Raw genomic sequence first — 23645 nt, 5'->3', positions numbered from 1 at the left:
CTGATTTGGGGAGCAATGGGGGAAACAAGTTATTTCAGCAAGGGAAGTATTAAGCATTCTTGACACTTGTAGCGGGGGACATGAATACAAATGGACTGTTTCATTTGATGGTTTTAGAAAAAATTACCAAGTCTACACCACTGTTTCATTTTCCTTTCTGGTTTAGTGGAACTTGCAATGATAATGGATCGGCTGTATGGAGGGGTGTGCTATGCTGGAATTGACACAGACCCTGAGCTGAAGTACCCAAAAGGAGCTGGGCGGGTTGCATTTTCTAATCAACAGAGTTACATAGCTGCTATCAGTGCTCGCTTTGTTCAGCTGCAGCATGGAGAGATAGATAAACGGGTAAGGTCTTCAAGCATATTCTATTTTTGTTCAGTGCTTTCTCTAGAAACGCTTTTCCATGTAAATGTGTGTCATTGTGAAGACTGTAAATGTTATATCAGATTAATTGCATATTCAGGGCTAGATTGTGCCACTTAGATACAACACAGAATAAAAATGAAGGAGTGGTACAGAGCTGTTGCTTCTGGAACGTGGGAGGCAACTGTGAAGCAGACTTTCTCAAATTGCTTAGCATAATGGGAAGCATGTCAGCTGCCTTGCCCTTTTATAAGAATATTGCACTCATCGTATACTCCCACTGCAAGTATTTGCACTTGTAGTGTTTGTATAATGTCAGGGAGTAAGGTATCTGCCAAGGATGGAGCAGTTCTTACTCTGTTCTGCATCTTTTGAGAGAGTGGGCAGAATCTGGGCCTAGTGTTACACATTGTGTGCTGGGTGTTCCTAAAGAGCATCATAGTAATGCATTGTAAATTTGTTAGTGTGCATTGTAGCCTCACAGTCATCCTCCACAGCGTACGTAAAGGCTGTGTCTGGTTATTTTATTCCTTTGTTATTATAAATTAAAGGAATATGCCAAACGTATCTGCAGTTTGCTTGCTTCTGCCCTCTTTATCTATATAAAATGTGTCTTTGCCAGTTACAGTGATCTTCAAGCCACAATTTTGAGAAACTCAGATCCTTACATCTACCGTTACGTCTAATTCATGCTTTGTCTCTGGATTTTTCTTACACGACTGTCATTATTGATCTTAATTTTATAATTACTACAGAGGAAAAACCCCAAACTTGGCTGATTAGCTGATGATTTCACTTCTGCTTTAGCTATAAAGCTTGGGTAGAAGAATTGTAACAACAATTTGACTGTGGGCCTGCAAATTGGAATGTCTTTGTTCTAATCTTGGCTCTGAAATAAGTTCTGTACGGCTTTGAACAAATAATTTGGGCCGCCCTTGTGCAACTTCTGCTTGCATAAGCAGACACTTGGGTGAATAGGTCCATTGAAGCTGGCGGGACTACAAATTTAAGTAAGTACTTGTGAACTCTAGCAAAGATTTTGCAATCTATTTCCCCTTCCTTCTTTCCTCCCACTCCTTATTTCCCCATTTTCTGTGCAGTTCAGAAGAAATGTGGGGAGATAAGGGCTCAGAGGATTCATTATAGGAGGGATTGGGTTCATGAGAGATACAAAAGTACAACAGTGGCAATACTACTTTTTATTAATAAGGTACTACTTATTAATAGTTTTCCTAATAAAGTTTTTCTGTAAAAATAAAATTAGTAACAAGAAGGGATTTCCTGTAAAATTAGGCAAGGAGGTTCTACTAAAGGGTGTGTCCTTCAAAGAGATAATGCGAATTAAATGCTCAGTGGCCTGCAGCACCCACCACTGCAGAGCTTCTGAGTGCTGCCACCGTAAGTGTGCCTGATGAAGTTGCTGTAATTTATGCTTTTTCTCTGTAGCTGGGAAATCTCTCTATACCTAGCACAAGTAACAGTTGCAGGCCATATTTGGCACACGCACTTCAGCACACAATGAATAAATGCGCCGAGGACTCTGACTAATATCTATCGGTTGCAAATTTGCACAAAAACCAGTGCTGCAGTAACAGGCTAAAGCAAGCAGAGGTATAATTACCTGTGCTGTAGCTTGGCCTCTGAATATGTCTGAGTAGACATAATAGAGCAGCAGAATTGCCACGTTAAGGCCTGCATAGCATATTTGTAGGCTCTCCTCTTAGCACTTGCAGAAGACAACACTCATCAATGAATACCCAACCTCAAAATACATAGCAAACTAGGTGATGAAGGGAGAATGTGGTGTTAGGAATGTTTGTCTGCCTCTGGTCTTTTACAAATTCATTCTTCTGAGTTGGCATGGAGGGGTGTTTGAGAAACGCAACTCTAGCGGTGGAAGAGGAGAAAAAATGAGGTCAAAAAAAAAAAAAAGGCTGCTGTACTGTCTCCAAGTAGTTTATATGTACTATAAGCACAGATGACATCAAACTACTGCAGTGCTCTGTCTGGACAGTGATAAAATTGGGTAAGTTTAAAAACACAGGAACTTCTGAATGTCCTTACTTGAATGAGCTGGTATACCTCTGAGGCTTGTGAGATGCAGAAAGGAGCATCCCTAAGCCAGATGCAGAGATAACAGGTCAACAGTAGAGACACCAGTCGCAGTCTGGATATTTGGAAATGTTTGTGAAAACATTAATTAAATGAGCTTCAGAGAAGGCTCACAAACACTTCTAGAACAGGAACTTGTACTTACGCTTTTTTAACGTGAAGTTCTGTGTTGCGCTTCTGGTATGTCACATGGACCTTTCACAGTTCTGTGGAGCTAAGGAAGGGAGGCGATTACTGGTTTTGAGGTGAATCTGAGCCTTTAGGGGATAGCAGTGCTGCAGTTGTGATTTAAACACATAGGCATGTCTAAACGAGCTGTGCTGTAGCCAGCTTGGATACTGCGAGCAGCAAGCTTTGCCTTGCTGTCACATAGAAAGCACTCCAGTGCTGTAAGCAGGGTTTTGTAGCCCACAGTACAGCAGGCTTGGTTTTGGTATGCAAATGCCTAGATTAAAAGCTAGTAGCCTGCAGATGTTGCAGTGTAGATGTATCCTTGGAGCACCAGCTGGTAAGTTCCTGTGAGTCATTATCAGTTAAGAACTTGAAGAAATTTTTCTTCTCCTTTCTTGTCTGCTGTACTGAATTACTGCTCATCATCTGGCCCTTAATGCCAACAGCGTAGGTGGCTATCAGTCCCATTTTAAGCTTCTCATTTGATCTCAACAAGAGTAGGTGGGTTTCCTTTTGCTGAGAGGACTAAGCCACAGAAAAAGAAAACAGAAATATGCTGTTTATTGAAGATAATAAATGAAATTTTTTAAAGCTGGAAATTCAGACATTGAAATTTGCAGACCATGTGCATATTTAATCTGCAGTTACAATGTTGTGTAAACAGTTTACATTCCTACCTGAAAGGGTAGGAGCTTAATTGTGCATCACCATACTTAAAAATAAACACCCAGAGTTCTCCATGGTTTCGATGTGAATCTGTGTATAAGTTCTGCAGCAATGGGTTGATTGGTCCTTTCTGTAAATCAGTGACAGCATGTGTGATACTGATGGTCAGCATTGGTTTCTGGTTTTTTTTTAAGGATCAAGGAGGACAGTGGGAGCAGGATTGTTCTCAAGTGCCCATAGTTTCGGGTGTTTAATGGCTATGATCAAGTGTAATGAGGGGGAAAATCCTTGAGTGTAGTGTTCCCTACTACAGAACTGTGATCACAATCCTGCTAGAATACAGATAGTAAATAGTGTGGAATTGTCATTATCTATATTGTTGTTAAGAATTGTAAACTTTCTTCTCATTTTCTGAATACAGGTGGAAGTTAAGCCATATGTCTTGGATGATCAGCTTTGTGATGAATGTCAGGGGGCCCGTTGCGGTGGAAAATTTGCTCCATTTTTCTGTGCTAATGTTACCTGTCTGCAGTATTACTGTGAATATTGCTGGGCTGCTATCCATTCACGCGCTGGCAGGGAATTCCACAAGCCCCTGGTGAAGGAGGGAGGAGATCGCCCAAGACATATTTCATTCCGCTGGAACTAAATGCTCACTGCAGTGCTCATATGCAGGCCTCAAATTAAGTGCACTCTTCTGTTATCCTGATTGTCCCTACCCCACCCTGCCCTTTCTCTTATTCAAGATAGCATGTCCTTTTGTAGTAGTCTGTAATTTAACAATAGTATAATGAAAGAATGACCTATAATATGGGTATTTTGTAGAATCTTGTCATTGAAAACTGTATTGGGAACTCCTTTTCGTATTGATAACGTTGCAAGTGAGTTGCATTCTCTTGTCTTTACTACCGAGAGAACACTTAATTTCATGCAACATTTTCTTAGAGGAGAGAAAAATATTAAGAAAAGAGAATTGAAACAATAGAGTATTTTGGTTTTTTAATTAAATTATTGTTAATAAAGAACATAAGAATACTTTTATTAAAATAACCGTGTAACAATAACACTATCAGTCTGTTCTGACACTTTTCCCCCAGGGAAGCCTGTTTTTGCCTCTCTTTTTGTTTTGACTTCGGATTTTTCCAGCAACAGATGAAGTTAGCATTTACCTACCAACAGGAAAGAGCATGTTTAAAGCAACAAAAATGCATGAGCAAAGTTGAAGCAGCATTATAATAATGAACTTTTTAAAAAATCTGTTAAGGGTTTTGAGGCTGAATTTTAGCTCGGTATGTATCTGACCGTGCCTCTGACTACCACCCACATCCAAATTACTAATGAGATAGGCAGAGCTTACTATATTTTCATCAAAATGATTACATTTTAAGAATTCCTGAATGTAAAAATTGAGTAAAGTTACTACTGAGGGGGGAGTGCACCTTTTTTTTTTTCTTTAAGAGAACTCAATTGTCTGGTTACAGCCCTAGAAATCCTACCAAAGCTAGAGTAATGACAACTAGTTAACTGGCATTTCCTCTCCTGAAGGATAAATATATAGATTTTATTTTTGATGGCTATATATAACTCTATATCCTAATATACTAACATTCATCAGGGGCCAGCCTTTGCTCTCCATTTTGACGTGAAAAAGTAGAAAACCTGAAGATACCTCAAGGATATCACTGATTTTTACTGAAGTTTTGATATTCCATTGTGTCACACAAACTAAAATTGACTGCTTATTCGTTTCCCATCTTGGATGTAAAGTTAGTTTTAAATACACTCTAACTTAGTTGTAACAGGAGGCATGAACCTAAGTAGTTTCCAAGTCTTGTTTTGCACTATTTTCTGAATTTGTGCATGAAATGGTGCAAGTGTGCATATGCCTTTCTTACTCTTCCTGTAGAAAGAATCCCAACTAAGATTCCACCTCTTCAGAACTTAATATGGGGAAATAAAGAAACACAGGTATTTGAAGTGCCAACATTGCTAAGTTAATGCCTGCTTTATTATAAATAAGTTCTACCTTGAGAAGCATTAACACAGTACATGTTAATTGAATGATAAAGAGTGGGTGCAGGGGTTTAGTTTGAAATAGTTGAATGAAGGAGTAGTTCTGAAAATTATTTTTATTACTATTGAACTAATGCCCTGGCCAACTTCTCAAATTATATTTAGCAGTGTGCAAACAAACAAATGTAGTGGCAATCTTCTGAACTGCCCGAGTGGCGTGGTACCATCTTAGATTCTCTCAAACCAAAGACTTGCCTCAGCACTGCTTGGAAAACATCTGCTCCATTAAAAGCCTTTGTCGGCCCCCCTCATCCCGTTCCCCTAGCCCAGATTATCTTTATGAGAAGCAGTTTTTATTTTCAATACAGGCTTTAATGAACTATACCTTACCAAGTTCCAAAGGTCAAAATGGAGACATTTGCTGTCTACTAGTCAAGTATAGAAAGGGAGCTGCTTTTAATGAAATCCCTGAAAATATTGACAACAGTAATGCAAATGCAGAGTGCTCTTGTGTAGATTGTCAGGGACTTTTTTTTCTCTGAAGTACATAATTATAGTTGGAATGTTCCTTTAATTTTTTTAATGCTTGTAGGTGGCTTGGGGTGTGCTATTGTGCCGATCCTACCCAGTAAACAGGTGAGATGGGTTACCATTACAAGAAATAACACTGTTTGAGAACTAGCTTTGAATAATAATTTTCCCTTTGTACATGACCTGCTGAATTTCGGTACAGTGTTTTTGTAGCTAACTTATTTTGTCATGCACATAATGTATATTTGTTATGCACTACTTTTGTATATCTTGTTTTTCCAACAGTGAGCATTTTTAGGCACACTTTTCACTGACGGGATATCTCTTTATGCAATACCTCAATTTTTCATATTGCAAAGAGTAGCTTTTTGTACTTTTATTACTGAGAGATCTTCATATACTTCATTTTTTAATATAAATAATTTTAATAAATTTTATTTTCTTATATTCTGCTTTTTATACATTTCAGTGCTCTGCATACATTTTGAATTATGGATGTTGTGCACTGGCAATGCTATTTTAGAATCTGCAGAGAAAAGAAAGCATGTTGCTTAAACATCTTAGCCCAGCACCAGGTATTTGGTGTACATATAATTTAAGAAATAGTATATGTAAAGTTGAGAATTAAAGAAGAAAAGCATGAAAGTGACAAATGACACAGTCTTTAGACCCATGAAATTTAAATGCATAAATATAGTGTAGAAATTTAAAAGTAAAGAAACATCAAAATTGTCTACCGCTTCTTACTAAGTTTTTAAAAAATTATACACAAATGCAGACGTTTTTGGTGAATGTTTAGCCATTTTTAATATTAATAAAAAATTGATGTTAGGTGTTTGATGCAGAAATGTGTCTGCTCTTTTAAATTATATTTAAAGAATAAAAGAGAGCCTGCTAGGTGGCAGGCATGTAATGTTAGTATGCATGACTAATGTAAGAAATTGTTATTCTACTAATATTCACTTGTGATTGTGTGACAAGCGTGTTTACAGATTATTTGGTTACACTTCGATTTACAGGGCATAAACAATTATATACATTACTCTGTACTTAAATAGTGATTACATGTCCTTCTGATTACATGGGATTTGTAGTTGGGGTTACCATGTAGCTCCAAACATAATTAACATGTAATTGGGTTACCAGTCTTAGGGTATCACTTCAATTTGCAAAGGGGTTAATAAGCATGTAGTTTTATCACACTAGCATGGCACTGGCCATGTATTTACAATGTAGTTACAGAGTAATTACATGGTTATTTTTGCAATGTAAAATAAAGTGTTTCTGATTATTTTATATGTAAAGGAACCCCACTGCCCTGTGCTTTTTGGTATAGTATATACTTCTCCATACACAGACCTCTGCAGAATGCAAATTTAAAACTTGCAGTGAATCAATTTAGCGTTTTATAAGGATGCTGTTGGAAAGACTTGATAATTCACCCCTTTTCTTTTTGAAGAGTTAAAACCTTCTGTTAAAAGGTGATTTAAAACTTGAATGTGATGAATTGTGGCAAGTTAACTTCAAGTTATGTGCAATACCTATTTCAGACTTCTGGAAGATCTTTGCAGTGTAATTCTTTGTTTTTAATTGCAGACATTTAAAAATGTCATTTTCTACTGTTCTAGTAAATCCTCTTTCTTGCTGGTGTTTCTAAAGAAAAGAATCAGAAATCAATCTTTCTACTAATGTAAATTTGAGATTATTTTTAAAAAAATGGAATAAAAGGTTTTGGTCATTTGCTTTATTTTATTATCTTATTTTAAAGCTACTGTGATAGCATTGTAAGAATTGGGACAATATTGTATTCAACTGTTTTATTTTTTATATTTTTAAATTTTAAAGTATAATTAGTTTTTATAATTTTCATCAGATTTTTTTGTTATATTTTTTGGAAGTGAAACTTTTAGCAAGTGGGTGTCTAGTTTTTACTAATCCCTAATATGTTTTTCCCCCAATGTATTGCTCATATTATCAGAAGGAAAAGTTATTTAAGTATGTCAGTTAATTGTACTACTTGGCTGAATTTCCATATAGTTTTTACTGTGTATGGGGAGGTTGTAGTATTTATTATAGCATTTTAAATAAGGGTAATTCATTTTTTATTAAAGTCATTTTCACGTTTAAGTTCATATTTTTGTATGTTCTACTCTAAGTTATATAACACAAGTTACTTTTTTTAAAGAGTTCATTTGTTGAAGTGCTAGTGAAAATTAATGTTATTAAATAGTTTGCAAATGACTATTTATACCAGTATGCATATAATTTTTAAATATTTGTAATGTGAGATGTTGAATGAATAAAACTTTTAACTCAACGTTTCTTCTTAACCTTTTTATTTTAAGCTTCCTGTAGAAGCATGTTATTTTGTGGCTGAAGCTCATGGGGCTTGGGGAAGTGATTTTGATGAAGTGTACAGCACATGTCTGGCTATATGATGTGTAAAGTGCTTCAGGCTAAGTTCTGCAATCCCGTTCTGGCCAAAACGTGGAGCACGGTCTTGCAGAGGGGGTCTGTGAGGGAGGGTATAACCACTCGAGGAGTGCTGACTACCCTGAACACTGCATTAAATTGGTACAAAATCAATGTGCAATGCTGCAGAAATGGAAAGGGTGATGTCAAGAGGACTGTAGAACTGCTGTCTGTTGAACCAGGCTGTAAGAAGAACCCTTTTTACTGCTTAGGTCCAGGTGTTGTCTTTAGGGAATGTTGAATGCTAACTACTTAATTTTGTGAATTTGGTGCTTGTTGAGTATTCGTTAGAAATCGTGTGTAGCTTTGGAAAAGCCTTTCAGCAGCTTCAAGCACTGCCGTTTCTGTTTAAGCATATCAACCTAACCAAAGAATTGCAGTTGGATCACTTGTTTCTACTTGGTGCTCTCTGCAGTGAATTCATAGGGACAAAGATGAAAACCAATACACAGCTGTGAAATCAAGCTAACTGGGCAGGTGAAATGTTCTATGAGAAGAATACCACTGAGGCACATGTGATGCATCATGTAAGTCAGAAACTGCTGTGCAGCTGGGACAAAAAGAAACTAGACTAGGGCCAGAGTACAGCCAAGCAAGACATGGACAGACAAGGATTCTTTTTTAATTGTCTCATGGTTGTGATCTGATACTAACAGAAGGAAAAAGTGTGGCATTTTAAAGAGCTTGCTAGTGTCAGCCTTTAATCTAAAATATCTAAACTTGAAATGTCTAAAAAGTTGTGTGAAGTGTTACAACCTTATGTATCCGCCCTTCAAGGACTATTCAACGGGAACTATGCATAAAGGATTCAGAAGTTTTGCATCCTCAGTAGGTAGGAATTCCCCAGACTTTCTTGGTTTTCTTACCTTGTTGCAAAGAGCTAAGCTTCAGTGAAGTATAATTCTGATTGGTCTGGAGGTAGCTCTGCTAAGTGGAAACGTGAGTTGGAGTATGCACATGTACCTTGTGAGGAAAAACTGCTGCCCAAAATAACAGTACTGCAGTAGGAATCAAACTGTCCCCACTGCACTGACCAGCACTTTGCTGTTGGTGTCTGAGCTGCTAGTCTCTTGTGCCATCATCTAAGGAATGGTGTTGTAAATGTTAAATAGATGTTGAGTATCGTTCTTTTCTGTGGGTGCTTCAGGAGATGCAGATCTTGCAGAATTGAGCTATAACTGGATTAGTTCTGCAAGATGCTAATCACTTCAACTCCCACTGGCTTCAGATGATGCAAACTTAGAAGCTAATGCCTTTAGAAACTAGTTTTTAACAAGGATGAAAAGTTCACTGGTGACTCTGCAGATACTTCCAATCCCTTAAAATGGCTATTTAAAAATAAACAGAAAATGCTGGTGTGCTTTAGATCAAAAACACAGAGGCTAGAGATGTGTTGTCTGCCCAGTGAATAACGAATTCCTCAGTGCTGCGTTTTGTGCCTGCCAAACAGCACCAGACAGTATTGACCAGTTTTTAGTGTGTGACTTGGCTGGTAACGGAAGCGTTATCTCTCTGTTCTCTGCATTGGTATTGTTAGGAAATAGTCATAGTTCAGCCTCTCCCAGTGTGATAAGAAGTTCTTGACGTTGTTTTCAAGTGCAAATGGTCTTTTAGAAAGCATGTGCTTATCAGTGGTTTATCTGATAATGTTTTTTAACAAATATGATAGACTTGAAATTTGGTCCTGGAATATGGGGGATTTAAGTCTTCTGATGCCATGGTGGTGGAATTAGTGATGTGCTTCAGAAACAAGGCACTCCCTGAATGATTTCAATTAAAAATGCTATAAACTTAGACGTGTTTATCGGGATGTAGCATCTGATTTACAGTTGGAGATGTGTATATTCGTTCTAAAATTTCCTATATGAAGTTTGCAAAATGTTGACTGTTTAATAAATGGAATTTTATTACATAGGCAGAGGCTAAAAAGTTCAACTCAATAAGGTGAAATGTCGAAAGTCTGGAGCGTTCAAAACTAAAATTAATCACTCTTGGTAGTGATGGCCTTGGCTGATTCTGAATTGCTGAGAAGTAACTTTCTAGGAAAGATGATATAACAAATCCCTTTTGGGTTTCAGTTTGTCCTGAAACTATAAATAAATGCTACAGGCAGACTCCAGAAGACGGAGGTATGCCTGCTGGGCGGAATTTCAGAATTTCCACAGTACATGAATCTCAGCTATTCTCTTTCAGCACAAACTGCTCTTCAAGCAGTCAGCCACCAGCTTTCTCTTGGGTGCTACTTCCACTAAATTAACTGCTACATTCCACATCAGTGAAGAAACTCCGTTTGGGTGGAGATGGATATAACCCATCTAGTACATATTTAAAGGCTAAAGTATATTTTAAAGAGAGTCTCTTAGCTGTCAAGTCATTGTTGGACAGTTTCTACTGACTGTCCCGATTCTCCAGCTGCTGTTTATTCAGTGCTATGAAAGCCGCTCAGCTACAGTCCAAAATGGACATTGCTTGCCTACAGGAAATCTAAGACAAATAATAGCCTCAGAAAGGACAGATGAGGAAAAAACACTGACATCTCTTCCTCTGTGTAAAATAAGCTGATTCAGTCTGTCAGTATGAAAAACAGCCTCTGGGATAAGAATATACTTGCAGCTGTCTTTGCAGTCATAGAAATTGAAGCGGGCGGGGGTAAATCGGTGCTCTAAATACATTACTGAACTATGCATTTAAGATGGGGAGAAAGTCTCTCTGAAGCTTGATGCTCTGATTAATGCTATCAGATATCACCTGTTTTCATGACTCATGAACTATAATTTGCTGACTTTTTGTAAGGCTCGTCAGACCGTTTGATACTACATGTTAATTTATTTGAATGTATCTGTCACTAAGGGAAGCTCCCTCAGTCACCTTGTTTATGGAGCATGGGAGACCGTAGCGTGGTACTATTCTGTTAAGGTTCCTTCACAAAATTTGCTAGTCAAAAGTTCTCAGTCCTCCCTGTATATATAAAATATGGAAATATATAAGGTTTGTGTTTGATTGTGTTTTTCTTTCTGAAATTTAATTTTGGCGAGTCATGAAAGCTGAGATTAAATCCTCTGAACACAATGCAGGTAAAGGGTAACTGTGAGAACGCATTTTTGGTTTTGCATTAACCTTACAGTTTAAAATGGACTTGGTTTTATCACTCTCAGTTATGTGGCATTTTTGTATTCCAAAACTCTATGGTAGGGTAGGTTGCTGTGCTTTTCATGTGAATGAAGAGCATTGATTTTACTTAAATGACAGACTGATAGTATAGATGCAGTTGACACACGCTGTGTGCCTTAGTAACTCTTAACGCAGTTTTGTAGTCTGTGGAAGGCTAGCAATTCACACATAGAGCAATTCATTTAAAAAAAAAAAAGTCTCCGCCAACCTTCTGCAACCCAACTTTTGAGAAAATGTTTGCTCGGTCTAAATCACCATCTCACACCGCTGCTGACTCATGAACCAGGATCAGTTTGCTTAGTGATTGTTTATGCCTTGCTATGCATGTGAAAGCATTAAGCTGTCAATTTAGCAAAGTGTCATTTTTCAAGACAGTGCTTCTCACTTTATGCACATGCCTAGTATTGGTTTGTGTATGGAGTACATTCATGCCAAGTGTTTCTGAATTTTCTTTCGGTGAGTTAAATGCAGTTTCTTAGGGTTTTGAGGACCATTCTCATTGTAAGCAGCAGGCAGTAGCCCCCAGCTTTGCTTCAGCAGGCCAGCTGTTCACAGGCAGATGTTGCTCTGTACACACTGGCAGAATCAACTCGGCTCTTCAGTCAGTGGCGAGAAAATTTGCTCAAGCGTTGCTTTTACAGGGGGATGTCTTTGGAGGAATGTGATGGCAGAACAAAGCAGTGACTGCTTCAATTTTCTCTGCAGAGCTAGCAATCCTTGGAGACAGAAGCCCTGCTCTGTTCCTTTCCTGGCAGCATCCTTATGTCTCTGGGGGTAGGGAGGGAGTGAATGTTCAGTATCTGGAACGGTTCTGCAAAGACCCTAGTACCACTACAAAGTGGACTCGCTGCTGAGGAATGAGTATGTTCAGTGGTATTTATACTGTAGTTAAATAGGACTGTCATATACGCAGACGTATATGGTATTGGTGATTACGTTAGCCTGCAGGCACACTTTGGCCTGAGGTGATGTTAGATTTCAGAAGAGAGGCTAAGAAAACGTGAGCTTTTTGTGCTTGGACAGGTGGCCTTGGAAGAGCTACGTTACCGCTGAATCTGAGGATGATTTAGTGATTTTTGCTTTTTATATCCTGTACTGAATCAGTATTCTTCCAGGATGTGAGAGAACAGTATCTGGAGGTTTATCATGGGTAGGAATAAACTTCCTCGTATCTGCATTCACATAGGGTCTAACTGCACATTCCCCAGAATAGTGGTAGTAACATACAATATAGTCCCTGCAGCCTAAAATTTGGTTAAGTTTTACTGTCTCTGATTTGGAAACAAAGGATGTCATCATTAAATACCAATAACTGGTGCATTTGTGTGGAAAAAATGCCATCAGAGAAACTGAAGTCCTTGCCTGCCTTTTGCTGTATCCACTTGACTACAAGTCTTTCCTGGAAATACGGCTGTTCAATTCTGGTGTTACCTTCAGTGCTCATTTTGCCTTTTTGTGTTTCCCCCCATAGTTTTATTTCAGATTGGGAATCTCTATTTAAGTGCTGTAACACAGAATTCTCCTAAGCCAGTCTCATTGACTTGGGTTTTGATTATAAAGTCTATGGATCTTCTCGGTGATTTGAAAATCTCTCAAGGGGAGGCTCAGGCTTTTATGTAACAAACTTAGTTTATAGTCTGCTGAATATTTTTATGTGCAGCATGGAGAAATGGGAAAGTATGCCTCTCCTTATGACTGGTGTGGATGAAGTGGTTCCCACATGTATGGTTTGTAAAGCAATCTGAGATATGCAGGTTCATTATTATGAAATGCAGGTGTGTTAAAATGGCAGCTGGCCATTTTATCTTTCTGCTGCACTGTGTTATTGCTTACATAATTAACTGTGAGATCCATTGTAAATTATGAAATTTCACAAGTAAGCAAAAGCTGAAGGCATAAAGCATTGCTTCTATTTACCAGAAGTGGTGAGTTTTGTTTTTATAATGATTCCTAGTTATACTAATAAATGGTCCCCAGTGTATTCTGTAAAGTAACCACATTCTAATAAAATACCTCACTCCAGTGACTCTTATTAAAGCTTCTGTGAAAACGAAGGAGATACAGTAATTGTTTGTGCTACTGCTGAGGGTATAATTAACAAGGTTTGACTGTAGCTGTTGTCAGAATTAGCATACTTTCCACGTAAAAATCCCTGGTAACAGTGTTAAGATTCGTATTTCAGAGGTAGTCACAATTTGCAGTTGATCGAGATAATGTAATACTTAATAAGCAATCTGCCTTGCCTGAATTATGCTGAATCATGTGAGTACTTTGTTTAACTCCATTGCAAAGAATCCTCATAGAAAAACAAATCTCTAACAGCAGGAGGAGTTTCCTTTTTGCAGGGAATCACTAGGGAATCAGGGAATCGCTAAATGTGCATGCAGCAGTGTCCTGTTGGCTCCTTCCTTCCTTCTGCTTGGCATAAGCTGTAGGCTTGCTACCACCAAAACCCACCTTATTTTAAAATGATAGTCAAGTTTAATAGATGCTGATGCATACTTGGCCAAAGTAAAAGTGAAAACAATAGAATTCAGGAAACAATGCAACTTCTGAGCTGGAGAAGCTGACATTTGAATACAAAACAAACGGCATGATGAGGTGCATACTGAAAGCTAGAATCTGGTCTATTTTTAACTAGACAGTTGAAGATGTGGTGAAAAGCTGAGATGTTTGTTCGAAGTGATAAATACAGAGATAGTGGCTAGCTGGTCATCAGTTCACACGTGAAAAGGAGGATGATGAACAGTATGTAGCTAAAATAGCTGAATTTTCCAGTTCTGCAGATCGCTTATAGATTTTAGGTGGCATTGATTTTTGTCAGTATCAATAGATTCTAAAAGGGATCTGAGCTGAACTGGCATTTGAAGTCAAAGTCCTGGCAACGTGCTGTTGGGTAAAGTGGACAAAATGTGCCACACAAGGCATGTGTATTTGTATTAGTAGGGTTGAAGCATATTCCATAAATGCGGATGCTGAGAAAACCACTGATTTGGCAGCCCTGAGGCCCTGATGGGGCCATAGGAAGGATGCAGCCTGCCAGTTGGCAAAGGGAACTCCTGGTCAGGAAGGTACAGCAGCAAGCGTTCACACGCAGTGCGAAGAGAGTCATGGAATGAGAACGGTGCTGTTTAGGTTTATGTGCATGTGTTCAGTGGTTTTTTGTGGTGTGGACTGAAACTCGTGTGTGTCAGCAAAAGGAGTGCTTTCTTTAGCAACACTTTGTGATTAATGGATGTGATGAAGTTTGCACACCAGGATAAGTTTTTAACGAAGCTATTTGGTTGCCTCTCTCTGGGCTTAATACCCCCAAATGAACTCACCGGCTGCTACCTCACTAGGCCAATTTGTTAGCTCAGATCTTTGCAGAGGAGGAGGGAGTCTGTGGTGTCTGGGGTTTTTGGGGGGGGGATCACCGTTGATCTCAGGGCTACTGACTCAGTGGTTGTATCATATCTGTGACCTCCTTTTTAGTCCGTACACTCTGGAGCCTGCAGCAGATGCCCTTTTGTCATTGGGAAATAACAAATTGCTCCGGCAAACTGTCAGGCTGTGCCTCTGGAAGTTGTTCTCCTCTTTTTCGACTGCATACACAAAATGCCTTTTTCTGACAGTGTATCAAATACCTGGCAATCCCGGGATACCTCGCAGAAGAGTGCGGCGGTTTTTTTCCCTGTCCCGAGCTCCCCGCCTTCCCGTCAGGTCGCTGCGGGAGCGGGGACAGCGGCTTGTTCGGTAGATAAGGCTGCCACCTCGTGGGGTCCGTCTGCACAGCACCCTGCCCTGCCGAGGGGACAGGGTGACAGCAGCCCTGGGGGGACCTCGAGGACTCTCAGCCTCCTCAAAGGCTGGGGAAAGGCTCCGGTTTGCTTCGTGGTCTTTTCGGATCCATTCGCGAGGGCGGCGAGTTGTCAGCGCCATTCATATTGCTGGTGCTGCGAAAACAATAGAATTTCTTCTTTCTGGTTCATAACGCTTTCCCTCCTCTGAGCAGCTAAGTGTGCTGAAACTCTGGGAAATAATACGGAGCAGTATTTCAGTGCCAAAGCAAAAATCAATGGGACTTGTGCTCTTAAGTGGTTTGAGAAATCCCACTTGTCACTGGCCGCATCTCATAAACCCGCTGCTGCAGCGGGGCACGTCTCCTTGGAGCACCTTTGTGGGAAGGACTCCCGGCTGCGATGGGCACCCTCTCGGTATCACACGATGCGCACGTACGCCTGCTGTTGCTTGAAGGACAAAATGACAACAGGTATTTAATGTTTCATAAATGTCGTTCGGCAGGTGGCTGGAGCCACCCACCCATGCACTAGCAGGTAAGCTGTTTGGAGTCCACTGGGGCGAAAATTCATTATATCGATGCAGGAACTGCAGAAGCACCCACATGAAAGAGATGCCGCTTGTTCCTCTTCTGTAAATCACAGCAGAGGCAAACAATACCTCACGGCCTTCAGCCTGGAGTCCCCTATATATCACTTTATCAATAACTGGCATGAAATGTATCAATATATGAGTTCAGGCAGCATACTTTGTGCTAAACCCTAACTAATGGTGGCCAAAAGCAACCTTGTGGGGCAGGTTACTACTGAGAGAGAGACTGGGATGGTACAAAGCCTGCTCCTATTCTGCACCAAGCTCGTTGTTCTTTCCCGCTCAGAAAACAGTTATTTCTCCCTTTCTCGCCGTCCAGCTGGGACGCCGAAATGGGACGCCGGCGATCGGGGAGGACGAGGCAGGAGGGGTGCTCTGCAGGTCCCCCCACGCCATGCCTGCCCAGGGGAAGGGCCCCCGGGCGCTGTGCACCCCAGGACGCCCGCCCCCGGGCCCCCCGTCTCTCCTCAGCGCCCTGCCTCGGCGGGGCCTGGCCGCCGTCCTGCCCCACCGCAGATGGAGCCCGGCCCCAGCCAGGGGAGGCCGCGCGTGCCGCTCGTTTACGTCAACAGCTTCGGCTCCCACCGCTGCGGCTCCATCATCCGCTACGGCTCCATCATCCGCTACGGCAGGGGCTGCCGACAGGCTGGGGGGGGCCCGGCTGGGCCCCCGCTTTCCCAGCCGAGCCCCGTGGGGGAGGCCCGGAGGCAGAGGGCCGCCCCGGCACCAGGGGACGAGGCCGACCCTGGGCCGCCCGCCGCCGGTGGCGGGGCGCGGGCGGTGGGGAGCTGTGGCGTGGCGAAGCCCGTCGGGCGCCATGGAGGTACGTGTGGCCGAGGCCGGGGACCTCTGTGCCCCTGGGCACGGGAGAGCACGGGGCCGAGCCCCCGCCATGTCCCCCTCTTCGGGCAGGAAACTCTCTCCCTGCGGCGGGTGTCCCATCAGGGTCTTCCCTCTCAACCAGACCGTGCACACTGAGGGGTGAAGGCGGCACAACTGGTTTCTTTAACGTGCCCCGTACAGTCGGGCCGGGTATTTAGGCAGGAGGTGGAACATAGTGTTAAACTTACATGGGTGAAAACTTTAATATTTTTTGCCCCAAACTCTTTCACTGTTGAGCCACGGCGTCTCCATCCTGCAAGGTGAGGTGGCTGCCTGCAGTGCAGCCTTCCCCGTCCTTCCCTGTGATAGTGATAAGGCCAAAAATAAGCTGCATCCGACAGGGCTGCTCTGTTACACGCTGACCTTCTGGGTCCTTCCTGCCTCTTCTCGGGAGGTTCCTGCCTAGCCAGAGAGCCACTGTGCTGCTGGCTCCTTCGTTGCTGCGACAGCTTGTAGATGTTTCTTAATTTTCTTTCTCTGTGGCTGGGACCAAAGAAAGTTGGGATGGGCATGGGCGTTGGTGCCTTTTTTTATAATAGCAAACAAAAAAGATTGGGCGGTTTTCCACTGGTTGTGATCTGTTGCGAAACATAGCTCTGCTGCATAGGATGAAATGGAGTGAAAATGGAGAACGTGACCTGGCTTCTGGAGAAGAAGCTGGGGTGTGAGCTGGAAATGATGGGTGACACAGATAGGGTGGTCCTGAATTTTACTAACTTGTTGCTTACTTGAGTTGTTTTCATTTTCTGGGCTTTTTTTCCCTCCTCCTAAAAGCCATTTTTCCAAAGATGACAAAGTGAAATGTTACATTAGTCTGTAATTAAAAGCACCAGTTTTGCTGGGTTATTATCTAAGTGATGCCAACCTGTGGCTCAGAGGCAGCCTGTGACTATCAGTAACTCAAAGCCTTGTTCCCACGATAATAGAATCATCGAATCATAGAATCATGATGTGGCTGCCTTGGGTATCTGGTGGCGGGGCTGTGGTGGTGGCCTGGAGGATGCTGGTTTGCCTGAAGCCCTGCTGTGGCAAGGGATGAGCCCGCGGCTGTGACCACGTTCAGCATCCCCACATGGGTCACCCTTTTGCTCAGCTCACGCTGTGCCCTGCCTGCTCCTCCAGCAGCTCCTCAGAAAGCCGCCATCCTCTCCCCACTGGGAACTCAACCGAGTCCATCCTCCCTGCGGCTATGTGTGTCTTGAGTCTACAAGATCAACCTGCCCTTCTCGCTTCTGTTTTTCACTGCTAGCAGAGGTGATTTGTCTGGTTTCTTGCCTCAGTCTACTCACCTCCTCTTTGAGCTCAGGCAGAATTTTAGTAGCTGCCATAGCAAGGGGAAAAAGAGGGAATGAAAAGCTAGTTCGTATTGCCCAGAAGCCTGCTGACTTAATTTTTGGTGCCGTACAGTTTTGAAATCTGTTTTGTGGAGTTTGAGGGGCACTCACTTGCCCATTGGTTATAATGGAGAAAATAAGCAAGGCAATTGTCAGCACGATGTAAGGTCTGATATTCTGTAACCTGCTGGGACCAGAAATAAGTATCCCTCTGGAAGATCTACAGCTTCCTCAGGAATATGTTGTAAACACCTGGAATATGCTTTCTAAACTCTCTTCCTAGGTGACCTTCGAAAGGCCAAGGCTGACACCTTTGACTTTCCCTTCCCTTCAAGAAATGTCGATAAAGTAATTAAACGAAAGAAGCAGAAGGTATAAAATGTGGGAGCTGAATTAGCTGCCTTTGCATCTGAGAAAATTGCTTCCCCCTTGTTCTGTGTATGTGTATGTGAGAGCATAAGAGAGATTAAAAGATTGAATTGGTTGTCTGTTACTGAAAACCTTACTTACAGAAAAGAAAAATGGTATTATTTTCTCTCTCTGGAGGCTTTAAAATTCTGGCTCTCATTCAATAAAGCACTTAAGTGTGTGCTTACCTTGAAAAATGAGAGTATGCTGTTGACTTAAAGCCTGTACTGAAATGCTTTGCTGGATTGGGGCCAGGGTGCTGCACACCTTGCTGGGTGAAACCCAGCAGGGAAAAGCTCTGCAGCTCCTCTTCCTCTTAATGTTTTAAGCAAAGAAATCCCACAGGTTACAAATAAGCGAAGGCAAGAATCAGAGGCATTAACACCATATTAGTAGCAATATGAAATTACTTTCTGTTTCACAAATGTACTTCTGTTCCTGTTCAGTAGTTCAACAAATGCTTGAAATTTTAAAAGGCACGTTTATTAAAACAGTAACTCATTATGAGATTTTGTAATGTGTGAAGTACAAGTAATCAGCTCGACTATGAAATAGTAATGTCACAGATACTTGATTTAAACCCAGCAAAATACGACTGACTTCAGAGGAACAGCTAATAACATACTATAATATAGCTCTTCTAGTACATTAAATAGTCTTCAAAAAGAATGAGGAATATGTATTATGTTTTGGCAATAAATGTCCATGAGAAAGGAATTATCTTGAGATTTAAACTAGTTTCACGGATGGGGTCCAGCAAAAGTCATAACGTTAGCATGTTAACAGCCATTTCTATTTGTTAGGCTGCCTCTCTGAATGCCTTTGTCAACAGTTCCAATTTAATATTTTCAATGCACACGTTTGAAATGTGCCCACTATAGATGGAGCTTTATGCCTCTAAAATAAAGGTCATCAACATCTATAAAGCAGATTAATATGGATTTGATATGAAATAGGCAAGGCTGTTGCTATTCTGGAATCTGAGCATGGGGTCTGAATTATACTGCTGTTGAGGGATTACACAGGAAAGTTTATGCTCCTGGAAAAAGAAGCAATCTTCTTCCCCCCCCCCCCCCCCCCCATTTTGGATGACTTTGAAGAGAGTTTAATGGCTCTACACACATTTTCATAAGGTCTTGTTATCTAGAAGGGCACTTCACAAGCCCTGGATAAACAAGAGTTCTAGGCAAGAAAGGAGGAGGATATCTCATGTGGAAAATCATGGAGTAACTTAAGGTTTTTGACTTTTAAATAGAGGTGATTCTTCCAGTACATCCCACATATATATCCCTCCCACACATCTCCCCCTTCCCAATCCTCAACAAAAAGCAGTTGGACTTCATAGTCATGCTAGAGAATTCAAAAAGTTCTGCCCTACAGATATTTTAATGCAAACTTTTTGTATGCTTCACTGAGAAAGTTCAATTTTATCTTTCAGTCCAAAGTCTGGCTTAAGGTCTGGAAAATAATTTCAAAAATGCTTGAAGAAAATGAAAAGTTCAGAAGTCGACTTGTGACTTGCAGTCAGTTTAATGGAGAAGGTAGGCAATGAACTGATAATGTTTCATTTTACTGAGAAAACAAATTATTAATGCAAGTGCTTTAACTTAAAATCCCTAGGTTTAAGGTCCATTCAGCTGTTTGTTTTGGGTAGTAGATTTTACAACTCACAAATTATGGAATTCGTTGCATACTTTAGACACTTCTAGCCATATTTGAAAAACCCTTGTGTTTTATCGAGGGTCTTATATATATTAATTTGGAGGAAGGATGACAGAAGTGTTTGCTGCAGTCTAACATTAAAGACATGAACATAAAATATCTGCAAGTTTTTCTGAACACGTGAAATATGTAATTAAACTATTATTCACAGATCGGTCTAAGGCAGTACTTGTATGAATAATAATTTATTTTTTCACATAGGAAAATAGTGGTTGGTTTCATGCAGACAATAAATAAATTAGATGCTCCCCAAAGGTAGCTGTAACACAATTTAACATAACCATCAAACATGTTCTCACACTGTGCCCTGAATACAGCTATTTCATTACTGGAAAATGACTCAGGAATTAAAACTGGTGCTCTGTGTTGAGCCAACTTCAATTAGAGACATTGTAGTTGCTGCACAATTTCAGATAATACAGTGTATGTTTACAAATGTAATTGGAATTTCTGGCCTCACAGTCTGATGAGTTTTTAGGAAAAAGAATACACTAATCCATGAAGAGTTATTAGGCAAGTTAAAAAATGGCATATTCACCCACAGCACTTCTGCTTAGCTATACATTTGTGTTGATAGGGTATATACCAAAACGTATGCCCATTGTTGCCAGTGTCTTATTTTTGTAAAAAAGTTGTATGTTGCATACTGATTAGATTTCTACATATGTGACAAGAAAATACTCTCTCAAAAATTTTCTTCGTAAGAACAAAAGCAGTGCAGTTCTGGTTCAAAACAGAAATCTGTCTACCCCAATGAATGTCCCCTGCGACCTAAGTGGATGTTATTGCAATAGTAGAAGAAATTCCACAATAAGCTGCAACAATATATCCTGCAATTATTCTGCAAGTATTCTGCATTATGTGGAAAAGCACTTCTTCTGTTTGCTTTAAAACTAGTTCCTGATTAATTCTGGTATTATGAGATGCTGGGTATTAATTATGTGCTATTCATAGTCTTTATACCAATCAAGATTCCATTGGCCTCTGTCATATTTCTGTGCTGAGAAGTTCCAGTCTACTAAATCTCTCCTCATATGGAAACTGTTTCCTGGCTCTGATAATCCTTCCTCTCTTATCTTTGCCATCAACTAAAATGCTATCCGCTTCTCTATATGGTGCATCATTCATCCATATTATTGCTCATTTGTTTGCAGTAATGAGAGCGCGCAATTATTTGCAAACGCAACGCTATATCTAACTCATGCTTGTATAAGTGAGTACCTGTGATATGTAAGGATTCCACAGGGTTCGGCATGGGTACCCTTCCTCCTGAACTCGTCTGTTCCTGCTAGCCAGGAAGGGTTTGGTGGAGGGGTGTGTGTCTTTTGGATCAGTAGTGTCTTAGGACTTCGGCTACTATAAAACCTGTTGCAGAAGCCATTGTAACACTGTGCTTCTCTACCTGATCTAAACGTTTTGATCTAACAGCTTCCACACATTTTCTCTTAGATCATTGCAGAAGTTTTTGTGCACAGCTATTAATGTATATGTTGGTCGTATATGTATATGTAGGACATACACACCTATGTGTATGTAGGACGCTAAAGAAAAAAAGAAAAAGGTCTTCCAGGATTTTTGTTTGCTTGCTTCCAAGAAAAAGGAGAACAAGAGACAAGGAAAAAGAAGTAGAAATCTTAAATAGGTGATTGTCTCCAAAATTTCAAGTAATTGTAAAAAAACCCCCAAATTCTGCTGATACACGATCTCCTAGATGGATTTACCATCTTAATGTAATGGCTGCTAATCTGCTTTTCTGTTTGTTATGGATATGCAATGGGCTGCTTTGTCAAGCTTGTACGTATGGACAGGGCCCATTCCCTTTTCAGATACTAATTTCTTTTTGTCATCTGGAGGGAGAGCATTATCTTTGTATATAATTTCTAGTGACTTAAAAAAACCCCCAACCTAACCAACCAACCCCCCCCGCCCCAACACTTACTCTATCCTTAATTGTAATTGTACCTCATTTTTCAGGAGCTTTAATTGAGAATCTACTATTAAGCTCTATTTAGGTGAAAACCATCAACTAATACCTTCTTTCTAATTAGCAGATTTTGCACAACATCAAATTAAGGAGATAAGTCTCCTATTGATCTGAATTTTTTATTAAACAAGAAGCAAATGGAATAATTCTAGCAGACATTTAGATATGGATCCACAAATCTGAATAAACTGGGTTCATTTTTATCTTTTTTTTTACTGGATTAATAAAGCTAGAAAATTAATGCTGCATTTTATTGCCTCTACAAATAGTTTTCTTGAGAGAACAAAAATCTACTTGAATTCTAATGTTACCTATTTATTCCTTGGAATGTTGCAATTAAGATTAGATTTGGTGTGACTGAAAATGATGATGTGCCTCCACATAACATTCTCCCACAGGCAATGGTATGAACCAAAGTTCACAGAATGAGGCATCCTACCTGCACAGGGTATGTACCTAGTCAATTAATTGCCAAGGAAGCTTAGATGCTAAAATAAACAAAATAATCATATTAAAAAGATGCACTGATATTGTTTAATGTTATTAATAAGTACTGATTGTATGCTTCAGTATTACTGGCATTGGCCTCAAATGTTTTTCAAGATTTCAGTCATGTTTGGGAAGCAGAATAGCTCTGTCCTCAGCAGGAAGGGCTGTGTGCATTGCCAAGGCTGGGAGGTGGATTTTGCCTTTTTATTGAGATAAATCCTTCTGTGCTAGTCTAAAGTAAAATCTGAAGAATCTGAGTAGAGTCTTTATTTGTCACACTTTATATCTGACTTTTTTATATTAAAGGGAATGTACCACTTCACTTTTGTCATCTTTTTTCTCTAGGAGAAGTCCATCTTTGGCTGGGTATAGCAAGACAATAAAGGCAGATTCAATCCGAAAGGAAATATAAAAGTAGTGAAAGTTTTTATTTTGATCTAGTTCTTACTGAAGTTGGTGGCAAGACTGCAAGTGATTTCAGTGAACACAGGTTCTCTGTTGTTTGTTTGGCGTATGTGCTTCTGCTGTTTAAGAGGTTTGTTTTTACAGTGGCTTAAACAGCTCTGTTGCGAGATATTTATTTCAAGTCATTAAGTCTAGTGTTTCACTTAGCTATTAGTTTTCGAAAGCTTTTTAATGAGCATAATATTGTGACAGTTTGCTTGCAAAAGAATAGAGATACACATTGAGTGTTGACTCTGTATTTATATCTATTTTTTTTGTAGCTTGTCAGAATCATAAACAAACACAAATTCAGTAAGGCAGAACTCCAAACAAGATATAAAGAAACACTTTTTTTCTTACGGTTTTGAATAAATTTGACTTTATTATATTAAAATAATACACAATTACCCTTCTGTTCATTCATCCATTTATACATGAATCTCAGCAAGTATTCTGAATATGAAACCAGGTGAATGTTTTCTGTCTTACTGTTCATAGTGAAGCACATA

At 40.2% G+C, this 23645-nt stretch overlaps 2 protein-coding genes across 3 annotated transcripts in view; both read left to right on the top strand.

Annotated features, from left to right (window-relative positions):
- CPEB4 (cytoplasmic polyadenylation element binding protein 4) overlaps positions 1–8176 on the top strand; it is a 45374-nt gene extending 37198 nt beyond the window's left edge. For both annotated transcript variants that reach the window (XM_052772225.1, XM_052772226.1), the window contains 2 exons: positions 167–348; positions 3737–8176. In XM_052772225.1, the coding sequence (XP_052628185.1) occupies positions 167–348; positions 3737–3964 (410 nt within the window). In that variant the 3' untranslated portion in view covers positions 3965–8176. The remainder of the gene's footprint in view (positions 1–166; positions 349–3736) is intronic.
- Positions 8177–14531: 6355 nt separating this feature from the next.
- C20H5orf47 (chromosome 20 C5orf47 homolog) lies at positions 14532–23064 on the top strand. The gene is made up of 8 exons (XM_052772234.1): positions 14532–14573; positions 15117–15237; positions 15497–15754; positions 16193–16696; positions 18373–18461; positions 19936–20038; positions 22602–22651; positions 23038–23064. The coding sequence occupies exons 1-8, from the start codon at positions 14532–14534 to the stop codon at positions 23062–23064; spliced, it is 1194 nt and encodes a 397-aa protein (XP_052628194.1).
- The last annotated feature ends 581 nt before the right edge of the window (positions 23065–23645 follow it).

The sequence above is a fragment of the Harpia harpyja genome, chromosome 20 (genome assembly GCF_026419915.1).
Source record: "Harpia harpyja isolate bHarHar1 chromosome 20, bHarHar1 primary haplotype, whole genome shotgun sequence".
Classification (NCBI taxonomy): Eukaryota; Metazoa; Chordata; class Aves; order Accipitriformes; family Accipitridae; genus Harpia; species Harpia harpyja.
This window is presented reverse-complemented; position numbering and strand designations above follow the sequence as displayed.

Excerpts from the sequence above, each read along its gene's own strand:
- C20H5orf47 (XM_052772234.1), top strand. The coding sequence starts at position 14,532 with ATGCAGCCTGCCAGTTGGCAAAGGGAACTCCTGGTCAGGAAG. Across the intron at positions 15,755-16,192 it reads GAAGGACAAAATGACAACAG|CTGGGACGCCGAAATGGGAC; the intron begins GTATTTAATGTT and ends CTCGCCGTCCAG. Across the intron at positions 18,462-19,935 it reads TTAAACGAAAGAAGCAGAAG|TCCAAAGTCTGGCTTAAGGT; the intron begins GTATAAAATGTG and ends TTTATCTTTCAG.